Genomic DNA, 23,405 nt, shown 5'->3' with positions numbered 1-23,405 from the left:
TTCATTGGCCTCATTTATTTTTTTCCTTATTCATTTTTTCCCCCTCCTTTCTGAAGGACAATTTGAAATGCCTTTGCAAGTTCACAGAGCAGATTGTTTTGGTTGGTTTTTAGTTATAAAATCCAAAATCATGATGACCTTAAAAGGAGAATATATATATCTGGAAAACCAATTACAAAATTTTGGGTTTATGTGACTATCCCATTCATACAGTATATTTCCAGCCAGAAGACACACACACACACACACACACACACACACACACACACACGCATGTGTGTATTATACTAAGAAGGGCATTCATTTCTCAAAATAATATTGGACACTAAATTCTTCCCCCCTACTTTTTTCCTTTAGTAACATTCCCGTGGTTTGCTTTGCCTCAGGGTATGTTGTGCCAGGTAATATTAAGTCACTCATCACCTGTACTTGTGACACAAGGTACCAGAATATGGATTATCATAATTCTTACCCCTCAAGGTTTTTTTTCTTCCACTTAACATGGCATGTGTACTGCCAGGTATAGTACTTGCTAGCTTTACGTAAAACTCTCTAGGACTGTTGTGGTAAGCTAGTCAATAGAAATAAATCACCAATTTTTCCATAACTTTCAAGAGGCCCTGTGGTAATATGGGACTATCTTGTGTTCCTAAGGTTTCCAGGGAACAACAGGATTGCTGAGAAGAAGGGAGATGAATATTTTTTTTTTTGTTAGACTGGTTTCTACCATGGGAGGAGAGGGACAAAATTGCAAATTTTAATTGTAATAATGTTTAATAGCATAATAGTTAACAATATGAATACCTGTGAATTGTATGGGTCTCATTCTGGGGAGTATTACATTGTAACTTTTACTTTCAAAGTACTTATGGAATTCTCATTTCAAACTACAGGAACTGGAAATACAGGCTCGGGCCCATGGTCTGCCAATCTCCTCTTCACAGGGTGCAATTGATTTGGTTGCCCTTACCACCAATCATCAGACCTATCCAGAGGATAAATCAGGAGATTATTCCCAGGAAGTGACTCTGGCTCAGGGATCAAGATCTGACCTCTGTGATGGATCCGTGGCTTTTTCTTATCCCCTGTCACACTTTACTGATTTATCATTTAGTGCTGCCTTGAAAGAGGAACAAAGATTGGATCATATATTACTGGATGATTCAATATCTCCATTTGGAACAGATCCTCTGCTATCCGCCACTTCACCTACAGTATCCAAAGACAGCAGTAGGAGAAGTAGTTTTAGCACAGATGATGGAGATGAGCTATAAAAAAGAAAAAAAAAACTGAACAGACCCAATCTTCATATTGGGAAGGAATTCTCTGCTGGTGCTATGCTATTATGCTCTGGGTCTGGTATATTGCTGAGGCTTAATTTTTGTAACAGAGTAAGTTGTTCATGGCAAACTGGGTTTTGAGGAGTGTTGAAGCAAAGGAGGAAGACTGCAAATTAAGTTGGAGGAATATTTTTGGCTAAAGTTATCTAATTTGCATGGATACTTTTTTTTCTGTCTGCAGTTTTCAACCAATATTGAAATGGTTCCCAGGAAAGGATGTGTGAAAATTCTAACTAAGAAATAAACATAGGATATAGACTTCTACTTTGGAGTTAGCCCTGTACTGAAGTTTGAAAGTAGAAACTGAGCTTAATGCCTATGGATAGAATCAATTACAGTCAATGAAAATGACAAACCTCTACTAAGTCATTCATTTCAATCTTTTCCTTTGCCCAACATTAAAAAAAGAAAAACAGTTTATGAGCAACAAGATTGACAGATTTATGGTTCATTGGCTCCCCCTTGCCCTCTGGTGGACATGCTAATGAGAGCCCATAGCCAAATGGAGGCGTATTACAAAATGGAACATCTGCCCCTGGATAATTAGAATTAAATCTACAGTAAACACTGGACATTTTCCAAAACACAGTGCTGAAAATACTCACGCACTTTAACAAACTGCTCTTGATTCTTCCATCCATTTTCACTCATTTGATCTCAGAGCCTCACAGGTTAGTTGACGATGGATGCATTTTAGTCTAGAACAAAGAACTTAATACATAATTTTCCCATTCCACCACTCATGATAGCATTTTCAAAAGTGAGCTTATGTTGTATCATCTCTAAAATGACTGTCTCAAAAAATTGCTGTTTGGTTTTGGATTTTTTTCTTCTTTTTGTTTTTGTTTGGGTTTTTTTTGCCCTTCTGACTTTGTAGTCAGCATGAGAAATCAAATTAAAGTGTAATGCCATTAAATTATAATCAGGTGTTTATTTTGACTGGCAACAAATTATGACTTCAAGTGTTTCTTTAGTAGTCCACCTTGTAAAATTTATGATTGTAACTAACATTAGGTATTAACTAAGTAATCATTGATGGAGATGATGATGAAATTATTGGGTGAACCAATAGATTTTAAAACTTCAACTTATTTCTATCCATGCTGAGAGTAAGGTATTGCTTTTAAAAAGAACTTGGAGAATTTTTTTGAGTTTGGGTTTCTATATTAATCTATGCAAATTTGTATCTTCTGAGTATCTTTTGAATTTTAAGGCATGAGTTACCAAAAGGCTAATAGGGTAAACCTAGTTCATTTAAGCAAGCTACTCATCAGCAATTTTTTAATGAGTACTTAGCAAGAACTCAACTTTGTTACTCATCACAAAGAGACAGAGGAAAGTATAAGACATGGCCTCTGCCATCATGAATATTATACTCTAAGCAGTAAGACTAACATACATGAGCCAACATAAGACAAAATATAATTAACATCTGAAATACAGAATATAGACCCCAGCTGCTGCAGAAAGTCAAGGGAGAGGAAGCTCAGTAAAGGACAGAGTGACTAAGGAAGACTTCAAGGAAGAGTTGGAACTTAATTCGAACTTTGAAGATGATGTGTAGGCTTCGGGGAACATGGTGGTGATAGTATGGTACATCCTCGATGGTACATGGAATAATATGAGCAAGGCAAAGAAAATGACATTCCTGACCTGATTAGAGTTAAAGAGTCCTTTTAAGAAAATACTAGGGAAATAAGGCTGCATAGATTGGGTAGAAGAAATTATGGAAGGCCTTGAAAACCAGGTAGAAGAATTTAGATATGATAAAGCAGAAAATTATTACATCCTAAAAGAAATGCTAGACTACATACTGTCAGGAACCACAGTTTAAATCATTTTATGATTGAAATGACTAAAGAGATTTTATTTTCTCACTCATAACTTTATAGATATTTGTTGGATTGAGAGAGTGAATGAATATATATATTTTTCATCTCAAAAATATGGGTATGTAATACTGTTCAGTCTATGTTTTGAAATGAAAATGTTTCTGTAATTGAGATCCTGGGCAATTTAAAGGAGTTACACCTAGTTTCTATGATCCATTCTACTCCTCTTCCCCCACCAAAAATTTATTATTTTTTTCTTCGATCCTAATTCAAGTCTTGGATTTAGAGACAGTGGTCTTAATTTCCTCAAAGGACTTCAAAAACAGAAAAATTTATCTTCCCTACATCTTCAGATTAGAATGAGATAACAAGTATTAAAATGAGAGGAAGAAGTTATCCTCAGCATCATTTCCAGGATCTATTTTTATTTACAAAATTAGTCTTTCAGTTTATGAAAACATTTAATACAATGTATCTTGACTATGAAAACCTACCCTCTGGTAATTAATTTGACTTAAATCCATAGTTTAGAACCATGAGTAATGCCACTAGCTAGGTAGGGACTGCGTTCTGCTCTCTTCTCATCTCTTGTTTTCTGCAGCCTTAAAACATTGTCATCCCTCCTGCCTTTGCTGGTTCAAGGCGTCTCCGGTCTGTTGGACTAGTACTAGCAACTATTCCTCCTCATAATCACTACTACTAATAAGGACTGCATACAAAGAATTGAAAGGAGAGCATGCCCAAAAGAGGGCTGGAGATGGCACTAATAACTACAGGGCAGCAGCGGCTGCTGCAGGGCTATAATTGCTGTGGAGGGATTGTAAAATGGGTAATGGGTTTTTAAAGATGGAGCAAAGGAAGAGTGGGGGTGTGTCAAGGCCAACGAAATGGAGAAAGGGGAAGATTGGAGAGCAGGATGGTGAGGTGGGGGAGGTAAAACCCAACTGTATAGATAAAGGAACACCAAAGAATAAATAGCAAAAAGAAATGGTAAAGTAGATAGAGTTAGGTCAAATAGGCTTTTCTCTTCCTCTTCTCTTCCCATTTCCTACCTCAAATTTTCAAGTTGCCTTTCCCTACATTGGGCTTTAAACCTAGGGGAAAATATAATACTGACACCTCTTGAACTGTTCGGCTGTAGGCACCTTGATTTGCTCTGCAGTGTTTCCCTGATTTTCTTCTGCTGGGTAATTCAGGATTCACAGTAACATCTGTTAATTGTGTTTTTGACTACTGAAATCAGAGAGTAGGAATTTCATAGCCTAGAAATCAGTTTGTAGCATTTAAGAGGCATTGATTTCTGGGAGTAATAAAAACGTTGTCTTACTCAGCTGGGGTTTTTAATAGATAATATTCTTAATCGTGTACATATTCTACAACCAGACACCTATATAAAATGTCTGCCCACACTTTTGATTTCATTGATATAGGAAATTCCTAGTGTGAGAAAGCCCTTCATCAGAGGTTATCTGGCACTTTCTCTGTAATTTACAATATTTGGGGGATTTCTAAAACCCTAAGAGGTCCAAAGACTTATCCATGGTCATTTAGCTAGTATTTATTAAGAGGCAGGACTTGAATCTGGGTCCTTTTGATTCAGCAACGGCATCTAGGTGGTGCAGTGGATAGAGTGTTAGACCTGGAGTCTGCAAGACTCATTTTTTCTGATTTCAAGTCTGACCTCAGGTACATACTAGCTGTGTGACCCTGGGCAACTCACTTAACCCTGTTTGACTCAGTTTCCTCATCTGTAAAATGAACTGGAAAAAAAATGGCAACCTACTCCAGTATCTTTGTCAAGAAAACTTCAAATGGGGTCACAAAAAGTCAGACACGACTGAACAAACCATTTGATTCCAATCCTAGACTTCACTGCCATTCACACATATATAAGGGTATTAGTTCTCAAATTAACAACTTAATGAAGTAGTGATATCAAATAGATGAAAATACATCTGAAAAATCTTTCTTTATCCTTGTTATCTAAATGGGACAAAGTATATATGTATATTTACAAACACATGTAACTTTGACAATATTCAGGATTACCTAGCCAGAATCGGAGCCTGAGACTGTGAAATCCCGCACCCTTCAAAAAAAGAAAAAAAAAACCCTTCAAAATGACTAATTTTACACTTCAAAAAAAATGTAATATACTACTTTTGTAAGACCAGTGCATTAAAATTTGAATTTGGGTGACCTAAAATTATACCGATTTCAATAGTTTATAGAAAGAACATTATATAATGAGCTTTTTTTGGTGTGTATATGACCTGATGAATGATTTATTATGCTTTAAATTATGTACCCTTTATGATTAATAGTAGAAACTACTCCATGGTTCATTAGTCATTGTGCATCCCCATACTTTAAATACTTGTGTGATTTATTTTAAGGTGAAACTGGAATAGTCTGGTCAGGAAGTAAGAAAAGAATTCTGTCCTTAAAATGGTGCTGCACTACATTTTCCCTGGGAGATTCAGAAGGAAGGTGGAGGGGTAGAAGGGGGGGGGTACTGCTGAACTTCAGAAAGTCTCAGAGAAAGTCATTCCAAGGTGGGGTGGGCTAATTCTTTCCTAGTACCCATCCAATTTAGCAATGAGATACTGCTGTCTACTGCTTTACATATATAAATGGAATTTTTTTTTCCTCTCACCTTTTTCTTACAAGGGATTTACATGTGTAATAGCATATATCCAAATTATTTTCAGTATCTTTTCTACTGATGAATCCTTTGTAAAAACTGTGGTTTCTTCATTTATGACTCAGGACCTAAGAAATGAAAGGCTTCTATGTTTTTAAGGTTGTGTTCCCAGGAAGAAATAATTCTGAATTTTTAATGACATTGTTTATCTATTAAAAGAAAAATATTTTATGTTGTATAATAGATATTTGAAAGCAAGGGTCATAGAGCAAAAACCAAAAAGAAGATGATACAAAAGGAAAAAGAATCAAAATATCCTCTCATTTAATTCATAAAATGCACATGTATGCCAATAAAAAGAAACAAATTATTTTGCTGCCTTCCACGTGGTTATTGTTTGAAAAGCTAAAGCCAATTTAAACATCTAAATCAGCAGCAGTGTAGTTGCTCATGGCATAAAAGACTAAAAATAATTCAGTCATTTAATCTTAATAAGAACACCATTATAAAACCTTTGACTTTAATAGGGCTATACATATGAATGGCTGATATAAAGTGACTGTAATTTTAATTTACTTAAGTTGGTTAGATCAGGGAAAGCATTTATGTTATTATAAAACTGTAGAATTTTGTAATTATTGCAATTTTTCATTTTAAATCACAGTATGTTGTTTTCTAAGTAAATGTACAAGAATAGATTGCCTTTATACATAATGCAATCTTTACAAAATGCTTTTTTTATAATGTGCTGATGTTTTGTTATATATATTCAATTAAATAATAGATTTTTAAAAAAACAATTTTTGTACTTATCTTATTTCCTCTTTCTATATTCATAGTGCTAGATAATAGAAAAACACGGGCTAAGGCTTTGGAGAGAATATTGAACTGATGAAATACTTGACAACTGATACTTAGTACATGATAACACATCATGATCTAATACTTCTCCAATGAAAATAATTGATATTTTCTTTAATAAGGTCTCTTGCCATCTGCTTATTCCTGCTGTTAAGGCTTTAATTTATGGCAAATGGTTTAAAATGTTGCCAAATAGCTAGCAAGCATGGTGATGGATCTGCTAAAATATTGCAAAATTCTAAAAGAAACCTTTACAGTGTTAGCCATCCCTTTCCCACCCCCTCCACCCCCCAATCAAGGACAAACAGAACACTTAATTTTAACTTAGAAAATATTTTGGAGTCTGGTATTTAAGCACAATTAAGATATTGAATTAGTAGCACAGAATTTGAAAATGGAAAAAGACTTCATCTATTTTAACATAAAAGGAATGCCATTTAATGTACAGTGATTGTATTTTAAAATGAAATGGACAAAGATTTCCTGTAGAGCATTATTCTTAACATCAGAAGGTGTGTTTTGACCAATTTTATATATACCTTTAAGAGTTAGAATGGTAGAGTAGATGACTTTGCCAGACTTGTTATCATGATGATTGGAGCTCAAGTCTTGTCCCTGACATATACTAGTTGTGTTGTGGGTGAATCACTTAAACTCTTGGTATTCCAGGCAATTCACTATGATTAAAGATATAGGTGAGTTGCCTATCTGTATTGGTGGAGGGAAATTCCACATTGGGACTTCCTTGTACTTCTTAAATCATAGCTTTGCACCAAATGTATATCTTCAATGCATAGCCACTTCAGAAATAACTAACAGTATGTTTTAGTCCTAGGTCACTTGTAAAGGTTAGTATTTTCTTTTAGTGAGCTTTGTCTTATTCCTTCCCTTCAGCAGATAGCTATTTTATTTCAAGATCGTGTCTTACCAATGTCAAACCAGTTACCCACTTTAATCATGTCACTGTGAGGAAAAAAAAAAAACCTCACTTTTAGGAGGCAAAATAAATGACACATTTTTTGAAAGAAAAACATTGGAAATTTTTGTGTCATCTAGGTTGTAATGGTGTATGGTTGAATAAATATTTTACATTTACTTCAGAGTATTGGGTTAACAGTCTGTAAGAAACTATTTTCTAGTCATTCTTTATTATAAGGGATTTTGATCCTACCAAGAGAGTTCCCTTTTAATGTTGTACTCTTGGGAACAGTTGAGGCTACCTTCAAATCACCTTTGTTATTCAGAAAGAAAAAAATCTACATATAGATTCAAGTCAGAAGATATTGAAAAATACTTAAAAAGTCTTTTGAATTAAATTGGCCATATTGACAAATGAAAATCAGTCACATGTGATGCTTGCATCATTTTTGTTGACAGCTAATGGAAGATGAGAGAACATCGGCAATTTTAAAAAATATTAAGCACCTTCAGGACACAGCTTAATTATTCAGTGGTTACAGTAGTATAGTATGATAAGGCTTATTGGCTAAATCACTGATACCCATCGAGTTAAATATATATCAGTTTTATTAATTGGGAACCACAAGACAAGAGTACTGTATTCCAGTTGGTGATGATTCTGATCTGATTCACCACACTGTGGTTATGTATATGATTCATGTAATAAGAAAAAGGTGCCTGCAGGCTATTGTTCCTAGCATGGATTAAAATTTACATATTGCTTCTCCTTATGTCAAAACATCTGGTGCCTGCAAATGCTAACGTTTCGTTAAAAAGTTTCACAAGCCTAGAAAAGTGGAGTGGAAACACTGCATGCGAATCATTCAAGCCTTATAATGGAATAAGAAGCTAAGTTAGGGTGACTCACATTGCAGAAAACAATGCCATAGTCTATAAGCTGGGTTCATTTGCTTATAAATGTGAATTTGGTGATATGTTTTAGAAGAAATATCAGTTTATAGAAAAATATCTTGGAAAATATTTCACATGACTTTAGGGGAAAATGCATGCCCAGGTTCCTGTATCACAGAAGAAGCAACCAATATACAATATCATGAATATAAGAATATATTGCTTTTCTTTTTGAGTATGACTTAGAGATGTTTAATCCTGGAGGAATAATAATGTGCTAGAAGAATTGAAAGAGTTGGTGTTTTCCTACCACTGTTGCCAATCAAAGGTAAAGCCTTTAGAAGAGAAAGGCAAGCGTGGTAGGTGACTGGAGAGTTAAGAAAATGACATCCACAAATGGGATTTGGATTTATGGAATATGCCTTAAAATACAAGAATGGTGGGCCAGTGAACAAGTGTACACAATAATTGCTGATTTAAGTTTCATAAGATATTTTCTATACAATGACTTTTTGAGGTTAGATAGCTAAATATTACTCCCATTTTGCCACTGAAGAAACCCAGGAACAGGGCAGTTAAGTGATTTCTTTTGGTCACAACAGCTAGTAAATATTGGATGGCTTGTAAAATGGTTGTTATAGGTATAGGCTAGTAACTCTATTACCCCAGGTCCTAAAGAGAGTAACTACAATATAGAAAGAAGAGAACTCAATATTTGATAGAAAATATGGTCCAAGAAGAAGCAAAGTCAACTAGAAATTCTAAGATGAAAAGGAAAATGTGACCTTACAGATATAATTGAAAATTAGTGGAATGGGATTCATGACTAGATGGAAATTCTGGAAGGGTATATGTTATTCAAAAGAATCAGAATACAAAGAACCAAAATAAATAAAAAGGGTGGGGCAGAGTAGAATAATATCTTTAAAAAATAGAATAATGGGGAAAGTATAGAAATCAGCGATGAGGGCATTTGGGTAGCAAATCAACAAGAGAAACAGAAGCAATATTGTCATTGGCAAGCACCATAAAATATCTGGACAGAAGGCGGGAAATAAATGAGAAGAAACAGATTATAAATTGGCCTGCCTTTCTTTCTGCTGAAAGCAGATCAGCTAGGAAATTCTTAGATTTTCTTAACAGTAATTGTATCCTAAGGTGGAGTTAAGTTGGTGGAACAGCAAAAAGCAGAACAGTGAGCTCCCTCCAAACTTCTCCAGAGAGATCTAGAAAATGGATGGGGCTGAATCATAATGGGGAAATAGAGAAAAAGTCACAGTGAGTCATTTTCCAGTGTAGGTGAGCACAGAGAGAGAAATCTACAGACAGTAGGAGTCTGGCCAAAAGCACCCTCTGGGCAGAGTACTCCAGCACCCAAGGAGAGGTTGTGCACTAGGGAAAGAAGAAATACCAGGTCACGGTGCCAACTGGTAGCATTAGTACCCTCTATCCGGTTCCTTATCACTAATCCAGAGCAGAATGAAAAAGGGTCCTATACTATTCTCCTGGGTAGGGAAATCTTGGGCTGTGTACCTAGAAAGGATTAAGTTCTAAAACAAGCAGCAGCTGTGTGGCTCTGACTCCAAGAGTATAGAAGGGACCACGTTCCAGAACCTAGCTTAATCTGACTTCTGCAGAGGAACTACCAGGTCAGGAATTTTGAACCAAAAGGGAACCTACACTTCTGTCACTAACTCAGCAGGGTTTCCCAGACTGCTGTGTGGCACTGAATCCAGCATCATTCTACTGTTGTTCAGACCCAAACCCAGATTAGGAACTTACAGAGTTCAGACTAAGGGAACGGCAATCAGATGGAACACTGAGAGCTTACAGTTCCCTAACCTGTCTCTGCAATCTTGAAATAAGATACCATTCAATATTCTAAGAAATGAAAACCCCAATGAACAGCATAGCTAAAACCCAGAGTTTCCAGGTCAAAGAAAAAAAAACCAGCCAGAAAGAAAGAATTCAACTTCTGAGGAGCTTGTGTCACAATCACACATGACTTAGCAGCCACCACTATAAAGTAGCAAAAAACTTGGAATACAATATTTCAGAAGGCAAAGGATATAGGCTTACAGTAATGACTAATTAACTCAGCAAAACGGAATATAATGCTACAGGGAGGGGAATGGATCTTTAATGAAACAGAATACTTCCATGCAATCCTGATGAAAAGACCAGATGTTGAAATTCAAAGGAGTTCAGAGAAACATTAAAAAGTAAACACAAATGAATAATGAAAGACTAAACAAAGATAAACTGCTTACATTCAAATATGGGGAAATGACACGTGTCTCCTCTGAACACTATCTCATCAGGGGTCATAGAGGGAGTTTAATTAGACAATGCCTTGGAGTGGTTCTGTAATGTCTTGATATTAAAGAAGAATGGAAAAAGAGGGAGAAGAGAAATATCCTGAGGGTGGAGAAAGGGTTAAGAAGAGAAAAGAAGGGTAGGGAAAATTATATCACACAATCAGGGTGTTAAAGCAAATATCTATGCAAACAAAGAAGAGGAGATAGAAAAGGAGGGAAGAACACACACATACATACACACATGCACACACAATTGGGTACAGAAATATATTTCAATCATCAGGGAAATAAAGAAGGGGAAGGTGATGAGCAATTACATAGGACCTATTATGTGTTGGACACTGCACTGTGTATTTGTACAAATATCATCTCATTTGCTGTGAAGAAAAGGGGAAGGGGGAAGGGAAGTTATAATGGGTGTAAAAAATTTTTTTAAGCAATTGGGATTAACTAACTTGCTCAAGGTTACATGGCCAGGTGTTTCTGGGTGGGTGCTAAGTGTCTGAGCCAGGATTCGATCCCAGGCCATCCCGATTCTGGGGTTGGTGCTCTTACTCGCTGTGCTACCTGGCTGCCTCAGTAATGGGTGTAAATTAAGGAAAGGATAAGTTCTAAGCAAAACAAACTAAGGATGTGCAAAAATATTTTCTTCTTGGGGTGACAAAGAATGGGAATCTGAGGGGGTGCTGATTAGCTTGGCAATGGTTGTATATGTTATGGTATACAAATGTGATGGAATACTATTGTGCTATAAGAAATGAAAAAGGTGATGATTTCAGAGAAAACTGGGAAGATTTGTATGAAATGATACAGAATAAAATGTACAGAACCAGGAGAACAATTTATATAATGACAAAAATATGGTAAAGACAACTCTGAAAGAACTGAGAATTCTGATCAGCCTAATGATTAACCACTATACCAGAGGGTTAATGATGAAATGTGCTACCCACTTCCTGAAAGAGAGTTGAAGGACTCTAAGAACAGAATAAGAGATTTATATGCACGTATAAAATATAAATATATAAAAATATGTGGGTATATATACACTGGAGTGGGAGAGTGTATAGAGAAGGCAAATTTTTGCTGATTATTACTTTAAAAATGGTAGTTGTACGCTTCAAAAGGTAGAATAAACAATAATGGTACTGCCATTCTAAAATGATTCTGGCCAACAAGGAAGAGCTGATCTCCCCAAAAGTTGAAGTGGTAGAGGGAAGAGTGTGCTCCTGAAGAACTGGGTGGAAATGTCTGCACTACTATTCTTGCCATATCTTTAAAGTAAATATCATTGTGTAGTAAAAACTAAAAAATCAAGTAAGGAGTAAAGGTGGCTAATGCAGGATAAATACAAAAAGGCCATTAGGGCAAAAACTCAGAAGGAGATTAGTTTTTTGAAGAAGTAAAATGAAATACTTTTTCTTAAAGCTATAGTGTAGAAAACTGAGAAATCTAAGAACAAATAGAAACTCTGCTTGTGAGAGATGAAATGATGATAATGGACAACAGAAGGCAAAACTACTCCATCTTTTCTTGTGTTTCTCTTTTCTCTGATAGAAAGAACAAACTTGAAACTTGAAACTCTTAAGAGAGAGCAGAAACCCAAGATCAACAAGAAGATAATAATAGGAAAAGATAATGTTTCCTATGATGAATTAAAAGCCACAGGCTCATGCAAAATGTGCCCGAGGGCAGTGACAGAACTATCTGACAGGCTTTATTGGATTATCATTTGTGATCTTTGAAAGGTCACAGAAAACCAGAGAGGTCCCATATGGGTAAAGAAGGGCAAAGGATGTCCAAGTTTTCAGTAAAAGAGAAGACAATATAATTTACCAGTGAACATGACCTTAATTCCCAAGTTCTAGAAGGCATTATTAAGGAAATAGTTACACCTAGAAGGGAAGCAGTGATCAACAAAAAGTCACTCCAATTGGTTTCATTAAGAATGGTTAGTTTCAGAATAAATATCCCTTCTGAAAGAGTTATTATACTGGTAGGTGAGGGGAAAGCTGTAGATATAGTTTGCCTAAAATTTCAGGAAAGTTTTTGATAAGGTCACTCATTCTTTCCTTCTGGATAAGATGGAATGATGAGAGCTAGATGAACTACAGTTAAGTGGATGGATTAAAAAGTGGTTTAATTAACCCCAGTTATAAGATGTTGAATCAATGAAGTCAACAAGAATTTATTAAATGCCTACTATGTATTGGGCGCTATGCTAATTCTTAGAATATGAAAACAAAAATAACTTAGTCCCTGACTATATGGACCTTATATTGTAGCAGTATTATAATAATTGTCCAAAAAAATAAGTAAATACAGGATTTGAATGAAATGAATACACTCTGCTATGGGGGCAAGGGACTGGGTAAATAACTGAGAGAATTTGGGAAAAGCTTGTTTGAAGGAGGTGACATTTGGATTGAACCTTTGAGAGCTGTCATCTATGGACCTAAGATTACTCTGCTCCTTAAGTAAATTCAGTATATCAAGTTAAATCAACAAACATTTATTAAATATCTACTATGTTCCAGGTTCTTGCTAAGCAATAAGGATATAAAGGCAAAAATTTTAAAGATCTCACAATCCAGTGGGTAATATAGTAATATGAAAACAACTATGTATGAACAAGTCATGCAAACTAAATTGGAGATAACCTTAGAAAGAAGACACTAGCATTAACAAAGAATAGGAAAGGATTCTTCCAGAAGATGGAATTTTATCTGGGACCTGAAGGAAGTAGGAGAAGCCAAGAGGTAGAGAGGAGGGAGAGAATTCTAGGCATGGCAGATAGCCAGTGAAAATGCATGTAGTGGAAAATAGAGTATCTTGTGTCTTATACGTGATTTACTTTTCTCCACTCCAATCCCTACCCACTTTGAACACTCAACCTCCCAAACTCCTCTGTTGCCACCTGTAGTAGCAAGCACACTAACATACCCAGGATGGCTGTTAGTACAGGTTCTTAGATCTGCTTTTCTAAAGGAAAGTAACTCAAAATGGATTAACAATTTTACTTTAATCAGACATATGTCATTCACCTAGTTCAGGGGAAAAAGGTCAGCACCCTGAACTTCAGAGAATACAAACAAGTTATAAGCAGAAGTTACTAGCAGACAGAGAGACAGATCAGCAGACAGGCTTTCAGCTGTCTGACCATTACATCCATACCAAATCCATCTATACCAGAGAGGGAAGCACCAACATCTAGGTTTTCAAAGCCGGGGGGCTCAACGGCTGCCTAGAGTCTCATCTGGTCAAATCACACAACTCTTCTCAAAGTGAGCCCCAAAACAAAACCTCCCATCAGCGTATATATAGCCTTCTCTTGGATCAGAGAATGTCACAGCCCTCTTGACCCCACTGCCCAATCACAAAGCAACAAGGTCTGGGCATTCCTTTAAAAAAAGACTCCTACCACAGGCTCCATGTGACCACATTCAGCCTATTAGGGAGCAGAGTACATTTTCAAATCTGGGAAGGTTCTTAGAGTCACTTAAGCCTATCAAAGGGCCTAGGGGCAGGGAAGATCTTAGATTCCCATTCCCATAACACCAACCAACACAACAGAGGAATTTGGGACATCAGCCATACATAGAAATAGTCAACCTTCAAATCACACTTATTTTACCTTATGTGCTAGAATTCTGAGACATGGCTCTTAACTCAAGGGTAGATTTCTCTTTGGTAGAGAAAGGCAGCATATATAATGGATTGAGGATTGGCCTTGGAGTTAAGAAAACATGGATTCACATTTAGAGCAAACAAAAGAATCTTATGTTTTGGGATATAATTAGTTCAACTTTACTGCCTATCACCCAGTTTTCTGGAGAACTCTAGATAGATATTAGAAATACTTTCCTTATCTCAAACCATAATCTTTCTCTACATAGCTTCCATGTTTTGATTTTAGTTCTTGCTTTCTACGGCCAAGGAAAAGAAGTTTTATCTCTCTTCTATGCAACAACTATGAAATAACTGACAACAGGGTTCATATTCCCACCTTTGTCTTTCTAGGCTAATTATTTAATTTTTTCAACTGTTCATCCTTTGGCATAATTTTAAATTATGCTCACCTTACCGGTTACCCTGCTCTGAACATACATCAGTTTGTCAATATTTCTCTCCTAAAATGTGATGGTCAAAGTTATAGATAATACTCTATGTATTGTCTAATAAAGGCAGAGGGACCATGAGACCATCCTCTCTCAATCTGAAGACTATACTTATATTAATGAAGTTTGAAAGTATGTTCATGTTATTGGTTATCATATTATGTTACTGACTCAAAGATAGCTTAGAATCCACTAAAACATCTAGATTTCAGCATGTTGTGGGCTGATTACTGGACCTGGAGTGAGGAAAACCTCAGTTCAAATCCTGTCTCTGACAATAACTAGCTTTGTGACCATCAGAAAGTTACTTAACCAATCTGCCTGTTTTCTTATCTGTAAAATAGGCATAATGAACAGTCTTCCCCACCAAATCTTAATTCGTTCAAGTTTACTGTCATCTAGTTTGCATTTCCCTCTTTTGTATATTATGAGAATCATAAATGTTTTAAAGAAATTCATTATCTAATACACTTTTCTGATATACCTTTGATTTGTTATTTGCTTCTCAATATAAAACACATGTAAAAAATAATAAAGGAGGATATTCTTGCATGATTTTCATGAATCTATGTTGACTTTTAGAGATCACCAATCTCTTCCCCCTCTAAATGTTTAAAAACCAGATAGTCCTTTATAATTGATTCTAAAAATTTATGTGGAATCAACATCAATATCATACCAGCCCAAAGTTTGAATTATTTATTTTCTCTTTTTGAAAACTGAAAAAAAATTGCTTGTCTTTATTCTTATAGAAGTCACAATTCCTCTAATATTACATTTTAGAAGTTTAGCAATCACACCTCTAAAATATAAGGAAAAGAAAATAAAGAAAAAAGAAAACATTCTCTTGTTTTTTACTCTTATCATGACCCTGAATTGATACTGGGAACTCTGGGTCCACTTCTTACATAAATATTTCAGTCTTCTGTATTTTTCTCATTTATCTGTCTTTAATTCTAGCTATTGTACATGGTCTTTAAAATTTGAGCTTATCAATTAGGTCCACATGTTACCTGTCTTTTTTTCTTTGTTTTGGAATCAATAGTGATTATGTAGCAAAAACTGGTTTTTTTTTCAGTCTTCTATTCCTTTTTTTAAAAACAAAAAATTTTAAACATTTGTTTATAATTGTTTGCATAGTTTGTGATCTTTGGTGGAGAGAATTCTCAAATTGATAAGATCAAAAATTCACTTCAGGATTTTAGTACTTATAATTTTTTCAAGGCTGAATTCTTAAAATCTGTTCAACAAATCACACTTAACTTAATATTTCATGTCTCTTCTAACTGGTGAGTTACTCTTCAGATCTTCCATTTGAGGAAGCCTACACTCCAGCCACACTCACCTCTAGCCTAGTTGAGTTTCTGACTCTCTGGATTAACGTCCCACCTTGCCCCAAGTGGGTATCTTCTTATCTTTCCTCCTAACCACTTTTCAGCTCCCTTCAATGTAGTAATTCATGACCAATTTTCCTTGGTTGGGGAATCACACTGTGGCTTCTACCTATCTTCCAATTATGAAATTTCACTCATCGTAAGGGGTTTGGGTCCATTTTGAATTTAGTGTGTTGAGAACGTGTATATATTTCTTGACCATATTGTCTTCCCAAAGTATATAGAAGACCCCTTGTTTTCTGAGGTTCTTTCGTGCTGTCATTGAATAAACCCTTATTATGCATCTATTATGTTCTCAGTCCTCTGGTAGGTACTGTAGGGGATATTAAAGGAGAGGTTATCTTCCTCCTTGAGAAACAGCTTGATGAGGAAATAAAATGCATATGAAAGAGAACAATTTAAAGCAATATGTAAAAATAAAATGACAGCTCTGAAAGAGCAGAGACTATCTTACTTTTCTATTTGTATTCCTAGTGTTTGGCACAGTGCTTTGTACATAGTAAGAGCCTAATAAATGTCTATAATAAGTGCTTATTCATTCACTTATTCATTCCACACAGAGGTACTGATAAGAAGTAAAGTGGAGAATACATGTATTGTAGAAATTCAGAATGGGGAGAGAGCTCACTGCTGCCTGGGGCCCTGCAGTCTTGACTGGTAAAAGGAACACTTAGTCTGCTATATCTAGGTGGGCTGCAGTAATGCTTCACTCTGCTCCCCGGCCATCTCATTAGCTACCTTGCTGCCCAAACCACAGAACATGCCTTGAAGGACTTAATGCTTTCAGCTCTGGAACTTCTACCCTGGGATTTTGCTGACCTGATTGAGGAAAAACTCACATACCTATAACTTTGGCTGGTATAAAAGCTGAGGGAATTTTCTGTTTCCATTAGGACTGTGGCATATGCTAGCTAAGGCTCAAAAGCAGATGACCAAGGTGGCAAGAAGTCTTTAAATTCAAGGAGAGTCCCAGAAAAAGGCAGGAAAATTCAATGTGCATATAAAACAATTAGTGAAGTGCCCTCAGCTACAGTTTTAGCATTCAGGCAATCTGCCATGGCAGTTAAGAGCTGGAAGCAAGCATGACAAGAGAATTGAGAATCTCTTTTCTAGCAAGTATGGAAAGCAAGGGAAATTCTGAATATATCTGTGAGAGTGTGCCCTGCCTGTATTTCAGCTAATTCCAGGTAACACTTATTTGAGAACAAAACACCACTTGTCTTCCTACTAGAAAAGGCCAAAGGAAAGCATATCCATTCAAAATATCAGAGAAAATAAAATGTTCTCTAGAAAAGAGATATGATTAAAGTTAAAAAAACAAAACAAAGAATGAAAAGGTATGAAGAAGCCAGAGGGAATCCTGACATGTATAAGGGAATTAGAAGGTAGAAGACTTTAACAAGGAAGAGAAGAAAAAACACCAAACTTTTGGCTTTAACTTTTCAGTTGAAGAAAATGAAGACATTTGACTTAGAGAAGGACATACTTTACCTATGTCTTTATGAATTTGAAGAGTTATCAACTAGGTGATATAAACTTGCTCCCCTTTTTGTTAACCCTAGAAGACATGTTTCCATTGTGATTTCCCTTTTGTCACATCGCATGGAGCGTCAGGGTAATAGGTTAATGTAGAAATCTACATTTTTAAGCTTGCTTCTCAAGAAGTTTTATTGTAGTGCTAATACAAGCTGTTTTCCCTAAACAGAGGTCTTGTAAGCTCTTTTAATCACTTCCCTATTCCTCACCCTCTGCCTGATTCAGTTTCTTCCAGAGTCTCACCATCCTTTTGCTCCCAATCACCTAAGAAAGTCTATAACACTTTCTTGGCCATTATGGTCATGGTAGAATCCTATGGTTTCTAGTTAGGAGATTTCCTCAGGCAGACTCTGTGGTCAGTTCATGTCTGAAGTTACAGATTTTCTGTTCTCCTATAGTAAATGACATTTAGGCACTGTCATGGGAACTGATGCATATTACTGAACCAAAGCCTAGCTACTATTCTTTCCCAATAAGATGCTAATTTGACTCGTAGTACTGTTCTATTAACCTTTAATATATGTTTCCTTAAGTCTCAAAGCAAGTCCCTTAAACTCTAGTCCTCCTCTCATTCTGGCTTTCATGGTTTCCTTCAATCCCAACGAAAATCTTTCCTTCTATGGGAATCCTTTTCCAGTTCCACTTATTTCTAATGTCGTCTCTCTATTGATTATTTTCTATTTATCTTGTATCTAGTTTGTATATATTTATTTACTTTTTGTCTCCCTCATTTGATTGTGAGCTCACTGAAAATAAGGTCTCCCTTTTGCTATTCTTTGCCTCCCTAGTTCTTAGAAGAGTGCCCAATAGAGAGCGATCATTTAATAAATGCTGGTTGACTTGTCATTATAAATTCTTCATAAATATTGGTTGAATTGAACTGCTTCATGTCTCACTGTTATATACTATGACTGTAGGGACTCAGCATTAAAAATGGGACTTGTCAACAAGGACTTAGAAAGTCCTATGAAATTACCAAATGAATGTCCATCTCATCTTCCACTCTTCAGTTCTAAGTCCTAGGCTCTATGCATCTGTAGAACATGGCTATTTATAACATGTACACTGCTTCACTTAACCTGCAAAGAAACCAACAATAACAATAAAATTCACAAGCATCACGACCCAAATATAACAAGTCCTCCTTGAGTCCTCAAATGGAATTGTCTGTCCTCTAGGGGTGAAAGCAGCCTGTAGTACAGCTAAAAGCTGTTCATGCATGGAGCAAACCAGTAGCCAATGTTAGCTTCCATGGAAGCTATTTATATTGGGTGCTGGGTGCATGCTGGTGTGCATATTGCGGCTCAGTCTGGCCTCTTTGGTTCCTAACCTCACTTTTTTCTGGTGACCTTTATTGACTTAGTCATTTTCTTTAGCATGCACATCTTATTTCCTCATCATGACTGGAAGTTGCTCAAGGAAAAGGGTGGTCTCTTCTTTTATATTCCCATGGCACCTACCAAAGGGCTGGGGATATAATAGGTGCATAACAAATACTCATAGAAGAATGTCTACACAAATGAAAAGAGGATAAGGTAAAAAAAAATGTGGACAGATTTCATAACATGTACATTTCAAAATGGACAAAACCAAAGCACAATAATTGAAATTATAACAGGACTTTGGCTTCATGGAACTATCTCGTGTATACGATATTCCAAAGGCTATCAAAGTCTAACCATATTTGGAGTGACAAGTTCAGTTCTAAGAACCACAATTTAGGACAAAATTAACAAACTGGGATGCAACAAAATGACTGATCAGGACAGTAAAAGGACAGAAGATGAAGGTATGGAAGGATCAGTCCAAAGAAATGGGGATGCTTATTTAGATTGGAAATGTAATGAATTAGAACTATCCGAAAATATACTGGAAGTAGTAGATCTTACAGGGGACCTTTTAGTAATGTGGGATAAGCATTTGCCAGGAATGTCATAAACAGATTCTTGGTCAAGTGGGGGTAGCAACAGATGGCCTGTGTGGTCAACCTATCAATGGACGAATAAGCATTGATTAAGCACCCATACATAACAGACACTAAGCTAGGCATTGGGGATATAGATACACAAACGAAATAGACCCTGACCTCAGAATGCTTAAATTCTATCAGGGGAGATATTGTCTATGCATATAAAGATTTACAAAACAAAAAAGGTAATTTAGCAGGGAAAAGAAGGGCACTAGAAGCTGGGAGAATCAGGAGGGATTTCCTTATATCAGGTGGTGCTTTAGTTGAGCTTTAAGGAAACAAGAAATTCTAAGGAAGTGAGTACATTCTAGGCAGAGAGGACAGAAGGTGCAAATGAAGACAACAGATCAGGTACCATGTGTGAGGGACAACAAAGAAGACAATTGGACAGTACCATACAATTCAGAAAGGGAAGTACTACTATGTAATAAGAATGACAGTTTCAATGGGGGTCAGGTTCCAGAGATATCTAAATGCCGGAGAAATTTATATTTAATCTTAGAGAAAAGAAGGAATCATAGAAGTTTATTAAGTAGGGGACCTAGGCATTAGGAAACGTCACTTAGACAACTGTGGAAGATGCCTTAATGAGGGAAGAGGTTTGAAGGTAGCAGGCAAAGTAAATGATTACTGCAATAATCCAGAGAAGAGATGAAGAGGGTCTGAACTAGAGTAGTAGTTACTCTAGAAGAGAGAAGGAAACAGAGGTGCAGGGGAGGTAGAAGCAACAAGATTTGTTAACTGAAGGATGAATGGAATGAGGAAGAGTGAGGAAAGGAGGATCACACTGAAGAAAAGAACCAGGGTGATTGGAAGGATGGTGGTGCTCCATCCATCATTTCTCTACAAAAATAAGGAAGTTGCATCCAACTCTGAGATTCTGTGATTGCAAGCACATGTTTATTCTGGGGCCATGAGGTTTCAAAGAATCCTTGTTACTTTGCCAGCACTTCCAAACCTATGCCTTTGTGCTTATCAAAGAATTGATTGTCTCTCCTCTAGGGGTGAAAGCAGCCTACTCTGTACCACAGCTAAAACTTGTTCACTCTAGATGGGCTCCTTAGGAGATAGGATCCACATAAGATCATGTGCATGTACAACTTCATCCTAAGAATTCTTCGTATTGAACTTTATGGTTGATCTAGAACAGTGAATGGAATGAATTTTATATTGGATTTTCTCTGATTCTATCTGACTCCAACTAATCTCTCAATGTATGTTACAAATTGGATGGAGGACTTCATAGGCAAATTCTATACGCATTTCATTTGGGATTAACATCCCATTTAATTTCTATAAGCTTTTCCATCCACTCTCTGGCCCATTGGACAGTGAGGAATAAATCTCTGGTCTCTGGTCCACTTTCCACACATGCTTCTGGCCTCATATGCACTAGGACACTAAATTCTAGCTACTCGTCCACTTCATGAATATTCCCACTTTCCTTTGGTCCACTCCAATAAGCCTTTATTAAGTAGCTACTCTGTGAAAGGTAATATCCTAGGTCCTGGGGATACAAAGACAAAATCCCACCGGGAGCTGTGTGTTTAGTTCTCAGTGCCACACTTTATGAAGGACACTAACAAGCTGGAAATCATCCAAAGGATAATGGTCAGGATGATGAAAAGCCCTGAAACTATGCCATACAAGCATCATTTGAAGGAAATGGAATATTTATTTAGCTTGGTGAAGAGAAGACTTAGGTAGATATAATAGGGTAGTCAAATGAAAAAGGGATTCTTTTTGTTCTTCTTTGGAGCAGTAAACAGTATTGGTTTTAAAGTGAGATATTGGGTTCAAATCCTGCCTCTGGCTGTGTGACTGTGAGCAAATAAAATCAAGTCAATAAGTATTAAGTACTTACTTATGGGAATTCAAATAGAAATTAAGAGAAAGGAGCTTACTTTCTAATGGAAGACCACACAAAAAAGGAGGCCTTAAAAAGTGAGGGAAGAAGATAATCATGTTAGGGAATGGTACAGGAAGAAATCTGGAGAGTCAGGAACATATAGATGACTGAATAAGTGAACACGGAGCCTGGATCCTTCTTTAAAATGTAGGTTGCTAGAGTAACTGACCAATCACAGGAAGGTGCTGCAGCGGAGAAAGGATGTTCCAGGTGAGGAAGGAAGTTCAGGTCCAAAGTCCACTGGGATAGCTTCCCAGACCCTTACTTCTTAGGGCCATCTTGCTTTGTTGGCTACAGCAACTAATCACCTGAAACTCTGAGTTTTAGTTTACTCACCTATAAAATAGGGATAAGAATATTTGGAGCAGACCTACACAATAGAGTTCCTATGAGACGCCAGTGAAATAATCTATTCTGTGTGCTTTGCCAAGTTTAAAGCACCATAGAAATGTCAGTTATTATTCTTCCCTGGAAGGCAGAACTAGGGTAATGGGTGTAAGCTGTAGAAAAGGGCACAGCTTCCTAACTAGACCCTAAATTGCTGCTGTTCAGTTGTGTCTGACTCTTTATGACCTCATGGACCATGGCATGCCAATACTATCCATAGGGTTTTCTTGGCAAAGATACTGGAGTGGTTTGCCATTTTCTTCTCTAGTTCATTTTTACAGATTAGGAAACTGAGGCAAACATAAATTAAGTGACTTGCCCAGGGTCATACAGCTGGTAAATATCTTAGGCTGTATTTGAACCCAAGTCTTTCTTTCTTTTTTTTTTTTTAAAGCAATTGGAGTTAAGTAACTTGCTCAAGGTTACACAGCCAGTTATTTCTGGGTGTGGTGCTGAGTATCTGAGCCAGGATTTGATCCAGGTCATCCCAACACTGGAGCCGGTGCTCTTACTCGCTGAGCCACCTGGCCGCCTCTAAGCAATTGGGGTTAAGTAACTTGCTCAAGGTTACACGGCCAGGTGTTTCTGGGTGGGTGCTAAGTGTCTGAGCCCGGGATTCGATCTCCAGGTCTTCTCAACACTGGAGCTGGTGCTCTTACTTGCTGTGCTACCTGGCCACCCCTAACCCAAGTCTTTCTGAATCCAGGCCCAGCACTCTATCCACTGAGCTACCTAGCTGCCTCCAGACCCTAAACAGATCTATCCAAAAGTGGAACCAGATGCCTCAGGGAGCAGTGGGAGGTCATAGGTTTCCCTCCACTAGAGATCTTCAGGCAAAAGCTAGATGAAAAGCTTCACACTTTCAACTTTCTGAACCTCAACAGTGTGTCTTTGGTACATTGTCTCCTGCAGCTTCCCTCACAGCCTGGGCCCTTCTCAGCCATCTGCTCCCATCACTGTCTAACCCTGGAGCATCACTCTGCTACGATGGCCCTCCTTCATCATTGATGAGTTCCTCCTGGGCCCTCCATTTTGGGGGGAGACCCATGGTGGCCAAACTTCATTCCTCTTTCCATTGTGTTTTTAATATTTAGACTTCAACATTGTGCCCCCCTAGTGGATATTTCCCCTCCTCCCACACTCTTCAGCTGCCTTTCTTGCATTCTCTTTCTCCATTAGAATGTAAGCTCCTTGTGGCCAAGGACAGTCCTTCCCCTCATCCCCTCTCCCCACCCCATCTCTGTATTTGTAAACTCAGCATTTATGATAGTGCCTGGCACATAAG

General features: G+C 37.0%; 1 protein-coding gene across 6 annotated transcripts in view; it reads left to right on the top strand.

The window, feature by feature from the left end:
* TFEC (transcription factor EC) overlaps window positions 1–6,277 on the top strand; it is a 258,690-nt gene extending 252,413 nt beyond the window's left edge. For all 6 annotated transcript variants that reach the window (XM_069107072.1, XM_069107070.1, XM_069107071.1 and 3 more), the window contains one exon: window positions 894–6,277. In XM_069107072.1, coding sequence (XP_068963173.1) covers window positions 894–1,274 — 381 coding nt within the window. In that variant the 3' untranslated portion in view covers window positions 1,275–6,277. The remainder of the gene's footprint in view (window positions 1–893) is intronic.
* Window positions 6,278–23,405: the final 17,128 nt, after the last annotated feature.

This window comes from Petaurus breviceps, unplaced genomic scaffold, assembly GCF_028583685.1.
Source record: "Petaurus breviceps papuanus isolate PSGF00001 unplaced genomic scaffold, PetGlider_PUasm1.0 84, whole genome shotgun sequence".
NCBI classification, from domain to species: Eukaryota; Metazoa; Chordata; class Mammalia; order Diprotodontia; family Petauridae; genus Petaurus; species Petaurus breviceps.
Note: the sequence above shows the minus strand (reverse complement) of the source record. Positions and strands in the feature narration are given on the sequence as shown.